Genomic DNA, 18,141 nt, shown 5'->3' with positions numbered 1-18,141 from the left:
AATTAGCATTTTCTTCGATTTTTTTCCAAAGAATACTATCAGAATAGGAAACAGTTTGGATCCTGATGAGACGCCACGTTCTGTGGCGTCTCATCTGGATCCAAACTGTTTGCAAAGGCCTTCAAAATGGCTATTGTAAGACCTTTGTTGACACTCTAGAGACCACATTTGACCATATTCATTTTCCGATCTTCATGAAACTTAGTCAGAAGATTCGTCCAAATGATATCTTGGACGAGCTTGAAACTGGTTCCGGTTGGTTGATAAACACGTCTGCCAGGGGGGAGGGGCATTTTTCCTTATATGGCTATAGTAAAACGTTGTTAACACTCTAATTGCCATATTTATTGTCCGATCTCCATGAAACTCGGTCAGAAGATTTTTCCCAATCATGTCTTGGACGAGTTTGAAAATGGTTCTGGTTGGTTGAAAAACATGGGTCAGACTTCTTTAAACTTGGTTAGAACATTTGTGATCATGATATCTTGGGCTGGAGGCTAGGAACAGGTTAGTTCCTTTGTGTCTCATGTGAGCGACTTTGGACCTTTCAGGCCCTGTTGTCTGTTCTACTACGTTCCTGTAAAACATAGTTCCTCTTCGTTTTGGAAAAAAACGCTCTACCGTGTCGCTGTGAAGTAAATTAACGTGTACCTAGCATGTGTATCCGTAGTGTCGGCCTTCTTAATGAAAACATCAAAATACTTTAAGTGAAAAGATTGATAAACATGCATGTTTAATACGACAATCTATAGTTAAATTTTTATTCTGGAACATATCAACACAAACTGCATTAAAATTGGTGATGTTTTTCAAAATACTGGCGGAACTAAGCTCCATGAAGTAAGCAGTATCAGTTCACCGTGTCTCATAATATCCGCCCTTCTGATTGGTTGCTAGGGTTTGTTACTTTACGCATGTTCATGTTTTATAAATAGTTTCTTAATTGGAAAAAATGAAACTCTTGTTCATGTTTTTATTAATATTTATTTATATTTTTTCACAAATAAGCGGCTAATACATTTGATAAACCTACTAATAAATCAAAAACAAACGTACAATAGTATGTGTAATCATAATAGCGGCCTGGAATAAACATGACCCACTTTTAAATGAAAACCGGAAATCATGTGAAAGATCGTCGTAATAGTTATACATAAACAGCAAATAAACTGAAACTTCTAAAAATTGAAAAATATTAACTGCCCAGCACTTCTTGAGGGGTTTTCGTCACGATACGATACAATGAGGAGGGCCGAAACTACGAGAATAATGGATGTATCTTTCCCTTACTTACTCGTCGTCCAATTTTGCACATCTGCCTTGATCATCATAGCTGATCAAACATGATTAGACATAATTGCACATCTGCATACGTCGCCATTGCTGATCAAACATGATTAGACATAATTGCACATCTGCATGGTTCGCCATTGCAGATCAAACATGATTAGACATAAGTGCACATATGCATTGGTCGTCATAGCTGATCAAACATGATTAGAGATAATTGCATATCTGCATTGGTCGCCATAGCTGATAAAACATTATTAGACATCGTAATACATCTGCATTGGTCGCCATAGCTGATGAAACATTATTAGACATCATAACACATCTGCAATGGATGCCATAGCTGATAAAACATTATTAGACATAATTGCACATCTGCATTGGTCGCCATAGCTAATCAAACATGATTAGACATAATTGCAAATCTGCATTGGTCTACAGCCATCAAACTCAATAATTCAAGAAAAATAATACGTTCAAAGAAAATCATCAATAGTCGAATGCATTTACCATTCCCCAAAAGTGCATAAACATAAACATAAACATAAACAATGGACCCTAGAGCATTTGGGAAACCCCCGTAATTAGTTGAGAAATGACGGACGAACCCGTAATGAACGAGCGTAAAGTGAGACCCCTAACAATCCAGTGAGTATCGGACAGGTTGATTCTGGACGGCAAAATCGCTTTCAATAAGTGTAGTTAGAATAGTCTAACACAAAATACATGTAATCATATCCTAATTTTAAGCGGTTCAGTCTGTGCGGACTGTGCGGGCTGCAAATGCTGATACGGAATTCGACGCACGTTCATGTTTATACCAGGATAATACTCGGAATTCTTAAGATTCTTTAAACATATACCTATAATCGGAGTGTTAAAGCCATAATAAGCCGTTTGAAAAGTTTTTTCAACATTATAAACCATATCAACAAAAACTATTTGAATTATTCTCACGTTAAAAGCGGTCAGATGTTAATTATCTGGGCTTTTCAAAAATTGTTGAGATTCTTACCAAAACTAAGAAGCTATGTTATCCAACGATACGTTTCGTTTATGTAATTAATCTTACTCCCGCGTATCTCAGCAATCGTGATACATCGGCTATCTCGGATAAATGCACACAAGTTGCACTGATATCAGGGTCGGCGTACTGGACCCGTGAGGTTATTGGTGTACTAAGGTACAAGCGCTCGGTATCTAATCTACTGATACAGGGCAAGTGAGGCCCGAATATGCATTATTGTAATTGGTATACATGTATTTGGCTTGAGAGTAACTAAGTTTGGAAGTTAAACACCAAGTTACTCCCAATTAAAAATTAACTGCATGTTTATTTGTTAACCTCTTTTTCACGCTGATAGTTAACTAGCTTAAATTGCTTTAAATTTACAAATGTAGTTAATTGTGAATTTATTGGTCTGTGGCATGTATTCAAGAGGAAATGTTAACATATAGATACCTGTACCAGAACACAATATTTGCGATTTCATTTCGCGTTCTCACCCTCGGGCCTCAGTATCAACTCAGTTCAATAAGTAAAATTCATAATTATAAGTTGGATAGTAACATGCTGACAAAATAATGGATTATAAACAAACATTTATATATAAAACATCATTATTGCTGACCTGGTGACTTGTGCGGTGTAGTGGATTAAAATGGGGCGTGCATCAATAGATCTGATTTTATTTTTATCTACAGTATTATTATTGCGTAAGTATCATGCTGCATTATACATTAGTATTAACTTTGCTCGATTTCATCGAATGCATTAGTCTTATCGAAACATGTTTAGTCCCCTTCCTCTGTAATAACCGTCCTTTGAGTCTTCATAGATTTTGATAACGCTCCAAGAAGCGGGACCTCGATCACGATCGCTAGACGGCATAATCCGGAGCCTCCCTTTACTAGGCGATAGAACCTGGGACGTCTTGATCGCTAGGCGTCAGAACCCGGGCCCTTCCGATCGCTAGGCGGCAGAACCCGGGACCTCCCCATTGCTATGCGCAAGCAACCGGGACCTCCCGATCGCTAGGCGGCTCAACACGGGACCTCCCGGCATAACCCGGGACGTTCCGATCGCTAGGCGGCAGTACCAGGGACCTCCCGCAGTGCACCCGGAACGTCCCGAACGTTTGGCGCAGAAAACAAGTGACCTTCCAATCGATAGGCGGGCCAAGGCCCTCCCAATCCCTAGGCTGCATTACCCGGGAACGCACGATCGCCAGAGGGCAGAACATGGGATCTCCCGATCGCTTTGCGGCTGAAACTGGAACCTAACGATCGCTAGGCGGAATCCATATCTAAAACGCAAGAGCGACGTCATTTGCAACCGCGATCACATGATGTGATGTATTGTGGTGCCCCCTCGTGCCAATGTTGGTGTTACACTGTAAAGAGATTTGTGGGCATCTATTAACTGCAACATTGTTTGGGGGGAAAAGTAGCTAGATGCAATAAATACTCATATCACTTCTTACATAACACATTAAATAATACTGCAAAATTCGTTTGTATAAAATTATTCGATTGCGGATTGGTCGATCGCCAAAGCAGCCATGAAGCATAACACAAGCTCGTACCGCACGTGCAACGCATGTATTACAACGCTTTACGCAAAGCAAATGTATACTCTGCCATCCAAATTAACAATTCCAAATACTATCAAACATTTTGAGAAACGAGTTGAACATTGGTGTACAATCAAAACCTCTCAGGGCCGTACGTAAGATTTTTTTTTGTGACTGGGGTGGCCCAACCAGGGAGGGTGCGGGAGGGGTCTCTCCTGATGTTGTGTTTTTTTTTAATTTGGCACTTTTCAATGCGAGTTTTAATGCTAAAATAACTTTATTTTGTGATATAAATTTATGGAATATGACAGGCAAATAAGCAACTTTCTGAAGTCTTAAGTATTAAACGTTTGTGTGAAATTCACACCGATGTTTAAAGCTTTAGATTTAAAAAATGTATGATGTTTAATGGAGAAGGAAATCAAACTTTGAAAATCAAAAACCTTTATTAAGAAATGTATCATAAATATTGTCTGACATATAACTATAGTATTATTTTCTCTTTGAATTCAAACCTCTCGTACAGTTTCAAAAGTAGATTCCTAATAAAATGTTTATCACCTACTACGCATTTTTACTTTCACCGTTATCAATAAAGATAAACCATCACGATCGTATACAACTGCGAAATTAGATTGGACTTTAAAAAAATTCTCTGTTATAACCGTTTACGGAGGTTTTTTACGCAGCACTTTCAAATATGGAGCTGATATTTATGCCACCGGTAGGGTGTCATATAGAAGTCGGACTGACCGCCCGTCTGTCTGTCTGTAAGGCATTTCTTTTTTCCGGATTTTTTTCAAAAACGCTTAAACCCATTTATGCACAGCGTCTAGAAAAAGGGTCTTGGCAAACAGCGTAGACCCAGATGAGACGCCGCATGATGCGGCGTCTCATCAGGGTCTGCGCTGTTTGCTTAAAGGAATTTCTGTAATAAATATTCTAAATATAGAAATAAATATACTAGACATCCCTAATTTTGGAAATAAATTGATTTAATTTAGAAGGAAGGGAGAGTCCACTAGGCATAAACGCTTTAAGATATTGAACTGATGTTTGGTGTGTGATGATACCTTCGTGACTAACAGATGAAGCATGCGTTTCGTCCCGGTCCATCGATATTTTTGGCGAAGTTAAAGGCCCCTGACTTAGACAAAGAAACCAGAGACGAAGATAACATGTTATCTACGTCTCTGAAGTAACTTACCGGTTCAAATTAATGACGATTATACATATCATCTCTCTCATTGCTTCAACATTATTTGTTTTTCAAAAATTATTTACGTCAGGATTTTTAGACCTACGAACTCTTGTGTCAGCTGTTCCATTCGCTGATCAATCAAAATACGTGTCAACCATGGGTAGATGAAGCATTCAGGATGACATGGATCGGAGATGTGTGTAAAAGACGATAAAAACATTGCCCAGGGGCTGATCTCCAATGGCGAGTAAATTAAGCGCTAATCCCTTTTGTATTGAGGGAAAGTGTGCTTTGGGCCCTTTTCTAAGAGAAAATTTGCAGAAGGACCATTATTTAAGGGGGAGGAAGCCTCGGGCCCAGGGCCTAATTACAGACCTGCTTCTAATAGTGGCATACGAGAACTTGAATAGGCCGCATTCGAATGTTGGTGAAAATTCCATTGGCAAACAGTCGATATTATGGGTTTTCGATGAGAAAGTTGAGTCAATCAGTCTGTCGTCACACAAATCAGGGAAGGGGACAACGACAACGAGCGGGGCATGGTATAGGGGAGATAACACTGGGTTATGGTTAATGTTATGGTTAAGGTTAGGGGTCGGGTTAGGGTTAAGGTTAGGATTAAGGTTATGGTTAAAGCTAACCCTTACCCAAACCCGACCCCTAACCATAACCCTACCCCTTACCCTAACCCTCTAACCCCAATGGTCATTACAATACCATGCCTCGCTCGTTGTCGTTGTCCGCTTCCCCAGAAGTTGACAGGAATGATTCAGAGCAACAAGAAATGGTTACTTATTTAGTGCATGTTCTATTGAAAAACACTATTTAATGAATTTTCATTAAGAGTAAATACATTAAAAACATTTGAAACATTTTATTTATAGTGATATTACTCTTTTCATGACAATTGTTCAAATTGTAAATCAATTCGAATATTTTTTCATGAGATATATTCACATGTATGATCTATGTATTAAAACTCCAATTTTTGATATACGATATTATAAAAAATGTATGTATTTGGTGAGAAATGCCTAAAAATTTATGTTGATATTTACTTTAAGTGTACATACTTTCTGTCTTAAAGTAGACACATTCACAGATTGTTAGCGTGTGGCACTGATATTAATTATGATATTAATTAGTAAAAAGATCATTTTGAATAAAAAATAATACAATTATAATGAAAACTCAACTTCTCTAGAAAAAACATTCACCACAGTGAAATTTTCTTTTCAGAAAAGTTGATTTTTCGTTATAATTTGATTCTTTTTCATTGAAAATGATGTTTTTACGAATGAATAACACAGCCACACGCAAACCACCTGTGGACATAACTACAATATTTGTTGATATAAATACCGATTTACCAAAATACAAAACGCGCATGATGAATTCGTTCACGTGCTCAAATAGCAGCGACGTTTTACCCAATAATATCCCTATACATCCTAGTTTGAAGAATGTAACAGAGAGGTTATGAATTTAAACGATATGTATCGGAAAAGATACCTTTAAGTGACCTGCAAGGTCATCACGAGCCTCGTTCTGTGAAAACTGGACGTAATGCATGTGCGTAAAGTTTCGAATGTGACGAGATAATACGAAGTGCACAAGCTAATCTAAAACGACACTTTTCGCACATGCAGTACGCCCAGTTTTCCCAAATCGAGTCTCTGATATTAGCTAGCTGTAAGTTTGCCACTAGCTGCTGAATTTCAGACTTGATTGGCACGCTTGACCATTGCAGACCTCCCCGATACGTCTGCGGTGTGCGAGCCAGGCTGGGTGGAGTACAACAGCAAATGCATCTACATTTCGTCGGAAGGCTACAACAGGCATGATGCGGATGACTTTTGCTCGAGACGAAATGCAACTATTTGGATTCCTACAAACGATCAGGAACAGGTAAGAATAAGACAAACTATTAATATGCCCATAAATGTATGTATTTTACATAAACGTTCCGAAAAAAGGTTTTCTTTGTCCTATGCACTCCCAGTCTGGGCATCTACGCTTTCCTTAGTTATGTGGCTTTTAAATGGAACTGTGCAGTTTATGCATTATTTTCATGTGTTATTACCATGCTAAACTGTGCTTTACAGTTTTGATTTGCTTGTTCTATATCTCAAAGACCTATAAAATACATGTGTATTTTATAGGTCTTTGTATATCTAAATATATATATATCAATAGATTGGCATGTGCTTGTTGTAAATGTGTTGATTCTATGGATGTCTAAATGGGATGGCATATGCTTGCCTCAATAAGGCTACTATATATCTTTCTAAATGGTATGTAATACTCCATATATATGTTGATACGTATCTGTCTAAATGGGATGGCATATGATTGCCTTATATGTTCTTATCTGTGGCTATTTAAATTGGATGGAATATGATTGACTTAAATGCGTTGATGAAGGGCTCTCAAAATGGGATGCCCGATTCTTGCCTTGCATGTTATAATGCATGGCTGTCTATATAAGATAGCTTATGAACCCCCTAAACATGCTAATAACTGGCTGTCGAAATGTCGCATGCTTTACTTAAATGTGTTGATGTATTTGTTATAAACGTAGTTGAGGCAAGCATATGCCATCCCATTTAGACAGCTATTTACCAACACATTTAAAGCAAGCCCAGGTCATTTAAGTATAAGTATATTTATGTATATTTAATATTGTTGTTCTTTTAATTTAAATTTGATGCATAAATGGGATGGCCTATGCTTGCCTTAAATGTGTTCATAAATGGCAGTCTAAATTGGATGGCATAGGCTAGCCTCAATTATGTTAATATATCTTTCTTAATGGTTTTGCATACTTCATTTGCGTTTATATATGGCTGCCTTAATTGGATGGCCTATGCTTGCCTTCAATGCATTCAAAGCTTTGATAAATGACTGTCTACATGTTAGGACCTACTCTTGCCTTAAATATGTTGATATATGGGTGCCTAATGGAATGGCCTATGCTTGTTTTTAATGTGTTGACACATGGCTGTCTAAATATGATGACCTGGGCCCGTATTCACCAAACAATAATTAGACTTAAGTCTAAGAATAAAGAAAATTCTTTAAATTAGAATATTGAAGAATTTCTTTAATTTTGAGTCAAACTTTGCAGCAAACATCTCTATCTATATTATTTTTCATATAGAACATTTTGTTAATGACATAATCACCAGTGGTAGCCTGTATATATTCAAACTGCACTGAACACATTTTTCTTGGTTCTAAGTCTATTCTTTATTCTTAAGTCTAAGAATCGGTTGGTGAATACGGGCCCTGGGCTTGCTTTAAATGTGTTGATATATAGCTGTCTAAATTGGATGGCATATGCTTGCCTCAACTATGTTTATTAGTGGTTTAATTTGATGGCGTATGCTTGCCTTGAATATGTTGTCATTGTTGTATAAATTGGGTGACCTATGGTTGCTTCATTTATGCTTATATGTTGTTCTTTTAATTGGATGGCCTTTGCTTGCCTTAGATGTTTGATGCATGTCTGTCTATACTGGATGCCTTATGCTTACCGAAAAACATGTTCCTAAATGGCTATGGCTGTCTAAATGTGATGACCTACGCTTGTATTAAAGGGACTGTCAACCACGAATGACAAAAGATGAAAAGTTCTAAAATACCGTATTTTTTTACAATTATTAGTTTATATTGATTTAAATATCACGACTGGTATATTACATAACTTGAAAAAAGTTCATATTTTCAGTATATTTGGTAATACAATTCCCTGATGTGAAATCGAAAGTACATCGCAAAAATAGGTGACATAATGATACACACACTATAACTAATGCAAGTAGATTGATCATTTTATATATTAGATATATACAATTCACTACGCATGCACAATTTGCATTCCTGGGTTTACCACATTACGATGATGATTAATATACTGGCGTTATTTATAGCTACCGGGTAACTGGTAGTTACCTCGTAGACATACCCAGTAAAATTTATTAGAAAATAAACTGAAAATATGAATTCTTAAAAACTTTTTTCAAGTAATGTAATATACCAGTCGTGATATTTTAATCAATATAAACTAATAATTGTAAAAAAATACGGTATTTTACAACTTTTCTTTTCTTCGTCGTCGTGGTTGACAGTCCCTTTAAATATGCTGATCTATGGCAGTCTAAATTGGATGGCTTATGCTTGCTTTAAATGTATAAATAAATGGATGTCAAAATGGACAGGTCTATGCTAGCCTGATACTGTTTATATATGGGTGTCTAAATTGTATGACCTATGCTTGCCTAAAGATGTTGACAAAGCTTTTTTTCACCATTTTTGGAATTTGGCTTGGAACCTTAGCTTAAAGAAAAAGAACTAAAATTGACTGACTCTATTGGGAAATATTTTTAAGGTAATACATAAACTAAAATTGAGGATTAAAATGGCTTTTAACATCATATTTGATAAGATTTAACTTACAGAGCTGTTTTAACATCATATTTGATGAGATTCAACTTATTTGGCGGACTTATGGAGCTAAGTTTTACCCTAAAAAACTACTGGTTGATAATAGGCTGTTGTAATGGGATGACATATACATCTGTTAAATATCTGGATCATATGGCTGTTTTAATGGAATGGCATATGCTTGCCTCAAATTGTGTACAATGATATTCTCCTACCAGTAAGCTTTTTTTCCCTAAAATATCGCACGTTGTCCTGTATTATTATTATTCTACATATATTTGAGTCATGTTCTGAGAAAACTGGGCTTAATGCATGTGCGTGAAGTGTCATCCCAGATTAGCCTGTGCAGTCCGCACAGGCTAATCAGGGACGACACTTTCTGCCTAAACTTTATTTTTGGTAAGGAGAGACTTCCTTGAAACTAAAAATACCATAAAAGCGGAAAGGGTTGTCCCTGATTAGCCTGTGCAATCCGCACAGGCTAATCTGGGATGACACTTTACGCACATGCATTAAGCCCAGTTTTCTCAGAACAAGGCCCATTTGGTCTTTTATCAGAGCTGGTTGGTCAAGGTGCTATTGGAAGGGAGAAGTATGCAGTATTTCATCGGTTTGCGATTGGTTAGCAATCGATGGACGTGGGATGATGGTCACCCATATAGCATATCAAATGTGTAAGTTATGTGATTTAAATTATATAATATAAGAATACATATTTACTTTTAAAATTATTAAAATATAATGTATGATGATAATTAACCTTGCCTGAAGATGATTGATGTTTATAAGAATTTAACTTATTAAAAAAATGTTTTTGTTGCACAAATGTCCTTCATATTTTTTATTTAAGATTGTATAAAAGATGTATCATATCTTTTGCCTTACAAAATGCCTTAAAGTCACCAATAATTCCGCGATTCCCAATTCTGATTCATTGTATGTGTATCATGATGAGCCCCGTCCAGCGTCTGGCAGTCATAGTGTGAAGGCCCTCCAGCAATCAGACGGTCAAAGGCCGATGTAAATGTTCTTTGGAAATACATTGATCTTTGCCGATACACATACAATGAATCTGATGTTTGGCAATCGCCGGGCAATACCGGTAACCATGCGTTGATTATGCGATCTTTTTTCCATTTCAACTCCATTTTTTTTCGGGCCTGACGTCAGGCAAAATTTTAAGTGAGTTGTAAAATTTATCCCAACGCTGCCCCATGCTACAAAATGACCCAATGTCTGTGCAATTATCGGCTGGATGCCAGCCCAATGAGCGTTAAAATACCTTGTCCACTGATCGGAGGGTGATCAGTCTCTATTTGTGACTGAGGTATAACCAATTAAAATGACCTAAAAATATACCACAAATGTAACAAGATTGGAAAATTAATTGAGCTCACCAGGCCACAACTTAATCTTAAACCTGGTACGAAGTGTAGACTCTTGACATATATTATACCTGTATTTCCAGACATTGGTATCAAAACCAAGAGGGCCCTATCAACGCGAATCGTGACTGTGCTGCCATGTTTTCCTACATGCCTTATGCCGGGCAGATACAGAGCCAACCCTGTAATAGTGGGCAGGGCATCATCTGTCAACGACCAAACAGTCAGTACCTTGTTTTAACCCTTTACCACTTAGAGCCAACCCTTGTAATAGTGGGCAGGGCATCATCTGTCAACGACCAAACAGTCAGTACCTTGTTTTAACCCTTTACCACTTAGAGCCAACCCTGTTAAGTAGTGGGCAGGGTATCATCTGTCAACGACCAAACAGTCAGTGCCTTGTTTTAACCCTTTACCACTTAGAGCTAACCCTGTTATAGTGGGCAGGGCATCATCTGTCAACGACCAAACAGTCAGTACCTTGTTTTAACCCTTTACCACTTAGAGCCAACCCTGTTATAGTGGGCAGGGCATCATCTGTCAACGACCAAACAGTCAGTGCCTTGTTTTAACCCTTTACCACTTAGAGCCAACCCTGTTATAGTGGGCAGGGCATCATCTGTCAACGACCAAACAGTCAGTACCTTGTTTTAACCCTTTACCACTTAGAGCCAACCCTGTTATAGTGGGCAGGGCATCATCTGTCAATGACCAAACAGTTAGTACCTTGTTTTAACCCTTTACCACTTAGATGCGTATTTCCTCGTGTTGGTAGTCCCCTAGAAAATTCAGTTTTTTTAAAATCTGATTTTGGGGAAAGGACCAGGCCTTTTTTTAGGGGAAAACAATCAAGCGAAATGCCGGATTTTGGGGAAAATAGGGAAAGTCTTAATTAATAAATTTAACATATTTTACTGTTTTAAAAACAAATTCAAGGCAACACATAATTTAATTATGCAATATTTTTCTATTTTCTACACTGGATCAAGTTAACTTATATATGTAAAGCTTACACATTAAAAAAAAAATTTTTTTTAGGAGGGGGGTGGGGAATAAAATCTAGGGGATAATTCACCTGCTGAGGGAACACATAGTTCTTAGTGTTATTACATGCATATAAATAACGGGTGTTGGGCCATATTTTGTGGCTTGTTTCACTTTTTTAAATATTGTTGATGAACTTGATCATATATCTATTGACTTGACTTGATCCTGAGTTTATTTGTTATCTGCTGCGTGATTAGTACCAGTAGCTGGGGTAAGCAGCAGGCGGCTAAAGCCTCTAACACCTGATTTCCACGCTCCTCTGTTCTGTGGGTCTGTGTCTTCCATGCCACAGGTGTACAGGTCATCCTTAACACAGTCAGACCATGATTTTCCTCCCATGGTCTCCCTTTACCTCTAGCACCAAGAATGGCCATCTTCGTGATTGAGTTGATGCAAGAAGTGACACACTCGACATGCCCATACCACCTCAGACGTCTGGCTCTAAGTGATGCTATGACTTCTGGTTTCCCTAGTTTACCAAACAGCGTGTCAGTGTCGACTCAGGTTTGACGCTGCAGATCCAGCGGGCCATTGCTCTGTCGTTTCTACGAAGTCGTTGTAGATCAGAAGCGGATGATGCCCACGCTTAACTACCATGTAACAAGGCAGAATGGACACAAGCATTGAACACTTTGCCACGGATTTTAAGGGAAACATGCTTCGATGTCAGTATTGGTAGGAGCTTCTTAAACTTTCCTCAGGCAGTGCAGCATTTGGTGATGATGGCAAGTTCGCAGCCTCCCCTAGCACATAGCCTTTCACCCAGATAGCAGAAGCTGGCCTCAGCATCAAGCAGTGAGCCGTCAACGACCACCTGGGTAATGGTCTCCCATCAATTGGACGTGCCTGGTCCAGGCATCTCGGACATACATAGTCCGGGATGCTGGTGATTCTTCCCATGATGCCACTGCACTTTTTGTGCACCCACAGTTTACACTAGGTGCACTCAATCGAGTACACTCCCACTCCACTCCTACATACCGCACAGGGATATGCTCCCACGTCACGCAGAAGATTAAGTCCAGGACCGGTGATCAAGAGCTTTGTCTTCAGTTCTTCATATTGACCCTCAGCCCCTTGCTTTCCATACCATTCTTCCAACCTTTCAGTCTGGAGAGACACTCCTCCAGTGAGTCCGCGATCACAGCAAAATCATCAGTGTAGAGGATCTCCCATGGAACCCCGGTGCGAAATACCCTCAACAGAGCCTCAAGCACTAGGATGACAAGCAGGGGACTGAGAACAGAACCATGATGTACCCCTACTCCAACTCCAAATTCCTCGCTGTACTGTCCGTTGACACGTACTCGACTCCTGGGTCCTGTGTACATGCCCTGTGTGACACGTACTGCCCATTCCAGAACCCCAAGGCTCCTCAGAGCCCACCAGAGGACCTTCGTTGGTACTCTATCAAATGCTTTCTCAAGATCAACGAAGGCAATATACAGTGGCTTGTTTGCTGCAATGTAATTTTTCTGTAGCTGGCGTATGATGAAGATTGCATCAGTCGTACCTCTACCAGGAACAAAACCAAACTGCATACCATCAATATTGACCATCTTGCATATGTGAGTAAAGTACAAGCTCCATCAGTTTCATCGTCTGGTCCGTAAGCTTTAACCCACGGTAATTTCCTCTGTCTAGAGACTCTCCTTTACCTTTGTAAAGGTTAAGGATGTGGCTCTCCTCCCAGTCATTGGGCATCACACCATTGCTGAAAACGACCTCAGCCGGCTTTCTCAGCATTTCGGCAATCACACCTGACGGACCAGCAGCTTTGCGGCATTTCATCTTTCCAAGAGCTTTTCGAATTTGTTCTGCTGTGACTGCTGGAGGAGGCCCTTCCACAGGAGCAACTTCAGGGAGTAGCTCACTGGGCCACTCAAACTCAACATTTAGTAGCCTTGAATAGTGCTCCACCCAGGCTTTCATTTTCTCTTCATCACTGAGAGACAGTTCATCCGCATCATTTCTAACACATTTCTCACCAACAACATCATGATTTGTCCTGTACATTTGATTGGCCAGCTTGAAGATACCTCCATTGTATGTTGAGAGGTTGGCTAATTTCTCTTTCTCAGCCTTAGACTGGGCTTACCAGACAGCTTGCTCAGAGGCACGTTTAGCCTTGCAGTAGGCAGCTTTTGCAACGTTTGCCTCAATGGTACGGCCAGCTTTATTCAGAGCTTTGAAGGTTTTGTTGCAGGTTCGCTTCAACTTAACCGCATCTTCAACATCATTGTCCCACCACCAGGTTTCCCTCTTCCACTGGTGGTTTTTGGAGAGACCACAAACTTCACTTGCTGTTTCAAGCAGAGGGTTCTTTATCCTCATCTAAACCTCTTCAACAGTGTTTGCAGAGTTGACATCGCCAGTAACAACTTTTTCAGTTAAGGCATCACGGAACTTGTCAGCCACAGCCTTATCCCTCAGCTTCCAAGTGCGAATGCAAGCGATGAATTTGCGTTTGTTGACTTTGAGGATGAAAATAGTGATATCACAAACAACAAGGTTATGTTGTTGGACACACTCCTCAATTGGAATTACCTTCACATCTGTGATTGCTCTGTGATGCCTCTTTGGGTAGAGGATATAGTCAATCTGCGTTTTATGATTTCTAGAGCTGTAGGTAACAAGATGGCTCTCACTCTTAACAAACCAGTTGTTGGCTACAACCAGATCGTTGGCTAGAGCAATTTCTAATAATCTCCCTCCTTGTTGCGGTCACCGAAGCCTCGACCACCGTGTATGTCACCAAAACCATCACTCTTGGCACTGACATGGCCATTCCAGTCCCCAAGAGGTACAAGAATTTCTGAAGCTGGGATTTTGTAACAACACTAAAGAGCTGGTCGTAGAAGCGGCCTTTCTCAGCCTCAGGGTGTCCAGACTGAGGTGCGTATACAGAGATAAAGGTGAATACCGCTTTGCCAATGATCAGACTCACCAAGATGATCCTGTCAGCGATACGCTGGACATTGAAGACTTTTCTTAATCCAGCGCTCAGCTAAAAGAACACCCGCTTCACCTAGACCTTTCTCATTTCCACACCAGAAGAACTTGTATGAAGTGTCTTTTCCTCTGATGAATCTTATTTATTTTGGAGGTAAGCAGGCCTGCCCATCTGTGCTCCTGAATGCCACACAGGTCCACTCTCCTGCGAGACAGTGTCTCTACAACTTCTCCTCCTCTTCTCTTCAGGGTACCCACATTCCAGGTGGCAACCCTTAATTTGGTGGGGTGCTTACTTGATTTGAAATATTTATACACACATTCTTCTAACAGACCTGTTTTAGTGGTTTGTCGGACATTGTTATTTGATTCAATTGTTTATAGTGTCATGAATGATTGCTCTCGTGCTTAACAAATTGGTCTATATGGTGGAATATTTATAATTAAATTGATAAAAACTTGTACTTACCATGGAATTGTTTAAAACCCATCAAGTAATATAAATACTCAATATCAAAGAATATTTTGCATAATATTTTGTAAAATAAAGTTAACCTATAAACAATCAGTGTTCCTTATAGCAACAGCCAAAATTTAAACACTAGATTTGGTATGGTAACATAGATTTAACGAGATACAAAATGCTAGTTTTTATGTTTGTGTGGCACAATATATTACATTTTAATTCCTGCAATGATATATATTTGACACATGAACACTTAACTTGGTACATGAACATGTGTTGAATATATTGTCCTGCCAAAAAAAATTAGGTAATAAATTTAGATGTTTTAGGGGGGAAAAATTGCTGCGTTGTCACTGCTTGCACAAATACCACAAAACTGCTTATTAGTGCTGTGACTGGTTTGTGTGTGTTTTTTTAATTGTAAAAGTATGTATCCAAATACATTGAATTATACACAAATATTGAGAATCTATATTGTAATTGTTTCATATAACTACACTGTAAATTCAATATAAAGTGCTCTGTTATAATGCAGAATCCAATATAAAGCACATGAGTCTTTGCTTCTGCTTTTTCTTCAACCTTCCATTTTGGTATTGAGCGTTTTCTTTAAATTAAAATTTGGTGGTGCCTATTGAGCTGAATGCATAATTGCTTAATTATAATCAATTAAAGACTAACCATTACTGGTGCATTTGATAGAGTATGGTGATAATTTATTGTTTGATGCAGATACAATTGTGACAAATATCATGTACTTATCCATGTTTCACTCTCAGATGCTGTTACTATGTTTTGAATTGTTGACATCTTTGACATGTTTCATACAGCTATTCAGGGATCTTAATCAATCAGAGTGTTTTATCAAGGAATGGCAGACAACCCAGTCTTTTTTATGCAAGTTTAAATGATAAAATGTTACTTCTGAGTAACTTTAAATACTTAGTGGTTAAGTTAGTTAGTCATTGCAAACTACCAGTAATTGTGCAGTTAGCGGTTTGCAGAGTCCTCAATTTTTTGCTCGTTACCACTCTAGAGGCCTCATTTGTCATCCTATCTTCAGTTAACTTATGAAGAGTGTTTATATCAATATTATCTATTCCTATATTGAGTCTGGGTTACATGCGTCCAAAAACTAAGTCACAAGGTTAAACCATAGAAATGCCTGCCATTACATTAAAGGCCTCATGCATGATTGAATCTTAATTTAACTTTTTTCATAATGAATATCTTGAAAATATCTAGTCAAATTCAAATCTGGTTCAAACATATCGCAAATTCAGGTCACCAGTTAATATCTTAGGCAATCTTGATACCACTCAAGAGGCTGAATTTATGACTTAATATTTATGAAACTTGGTCTCAATATTAATCTTGAAAAAATGTATAGGCCGGGTTTGAATCTGTGTGTCACATGTCCACATTCAAGTTCACTTTGTCAAATCTTATAAAAACATTGTAGCTACTCTAAAATTTACATTTATGACTCAGTCTTGACAAAACTTATTCTGAATATTTTTGTTGACAATATCTACTCCAAGTTTTAATCTGGGTTATACGCATACAAAAACTAGGTCACCAGGTCAAATCTGTGAGCTCTCTATATGTCACATTTATGACCAAATCTTTAGTTTCAATCTGGGTCTTGTGTATCTGAAAACAAGTTCATTAGCCCTTTGCATGCTGGGAAATTTGTCGTCTGCAAAAATGTCGTCTGCTGAATTTCTAAAATCAGCATTTTCTTTTATTTTTTTCAAAGAATACTATCAGAATAGCAAACAGTTTGGATCCTGATGAGATGCCACATTCTGTGGTGTCTCATCTGGATCCAAACTGTTTGCAAAGGCCTTCAAAATTTGGTTCCAGCACTGGAAGAGTTAGATCAAAGTTTAGCAAAAACATGTTACCACTCTAGCAGCCACATTTATGAGTCAATCTTAATGAAACTTGGTCATAAGTATATCTTGACAATGTCTAGACCAAGGTGTAATCTGTAACTAGGTCTCCAGGTCATAGCTTATCAAAAACAGCATATAACAACTCCAAAAGACATATTCTCATCATAACAAAGGTAATGTTTTGTGTAATACAAATATGATTAGTATGAATAAGTACCAGTAATCTGTTTTTCAGATATGTTGGATCTGTGTGACATAGATGATGGATGGATTTTTGCTGGTGGTCGGTGCCTTAAGGTGTTTGACACACCCCGCTCCTGGTTTGATGCGCGTCGGGAATGTCAGAGAAATCAAGGGGACCTTACTATGTTCAAGGACAACAATGAGTTACGAAATCTGGACACTGTTCTCAACTGCCGCACAGTTGAAAACACGTACTGGATCGGGCTATCAGACACAGTGAGTTACACGGTTTAACTGTATCATGTCCGTATATTAAACAGATCAACAACTTGTCATATAAATCTTGAAACCCCTTCACAGCTGTTTATTGTTATGGATTAATTGTTAGTGGGTCTTTTTGAGTGGAATATATATCTTTGATATTTCTTATGGATGTGAAAATCAGTAAAAATATCATAATATTTGTTATATTCATATATTCCTTTAATAACATAATTGAGTGAATACAGTTTGCTGTACTTGAACCTTTAGGTTCAGCCTGGCATATGGAAGTGGATCAACAATGACACAACAAACAGATTTTCTAGATGGTCTTCATATGGATATCAGATCCTGTAGGTATTGAAATTAAATTCTGTAAGTATTGAAATCATATCAATTAAGTACTCATATCAGATCATGTAAGTATTGAAATCAGATT

General features: G+C 38.3%; 1 protein-coding gene across 1 annotated transcript in view; it reads left to right on the top strand.

Annotated features, from left to right (window-relative positions):
* The window catches only part of LOC127878740 (uncharacterized), a 158,854-nt gene that overhangs the window by 76,521 nt on the left and 64,192 nt on the right, over window positions 1-18,141 (top strand). Inside the window, exons 25-29 of the mRNA XM_052425270.1 lie at window positions 6,815-6,972; window positions 10,069-10,184; window positions 10,979-11,118; window positions 17,494-17,717; window positions 17,973-18,055. Of these exons, the coding sequence (XP_052281230.1) occupies window positions 6,815-6,972; window positions 10,069-10,184; window positions 10,979-11,118; window positions 17,494-17,717; window positions 17,973-18,055 (721 nt within the window). The remainder of the gene's footprint in view (window positions 1-6,814; window positions 6,973-10,068; window positions 10,185-10,978; window positions 11,119-17,493; window positions 17,718-17,972; window positions 18,056-18,141) is intronic.

Source organism: Dreissena polymorpha, chromosome 4 (assembly GCF_020536995.1).
Source record: "Dreissena polymorpha isolate Duluth1 chromosome 4, UMN_Dpol_1.0, whole genome shotgun sequence".
Lineage (NCBI taxonomy): Eukaryota > Metazoa > Mollusca > Bivalvia > Myida > Dreissenidae > Dreissena > Dreissena polymorpha.
This window is presented reverse-complemented; position numbering and strand designations above follow the sequence as displayed.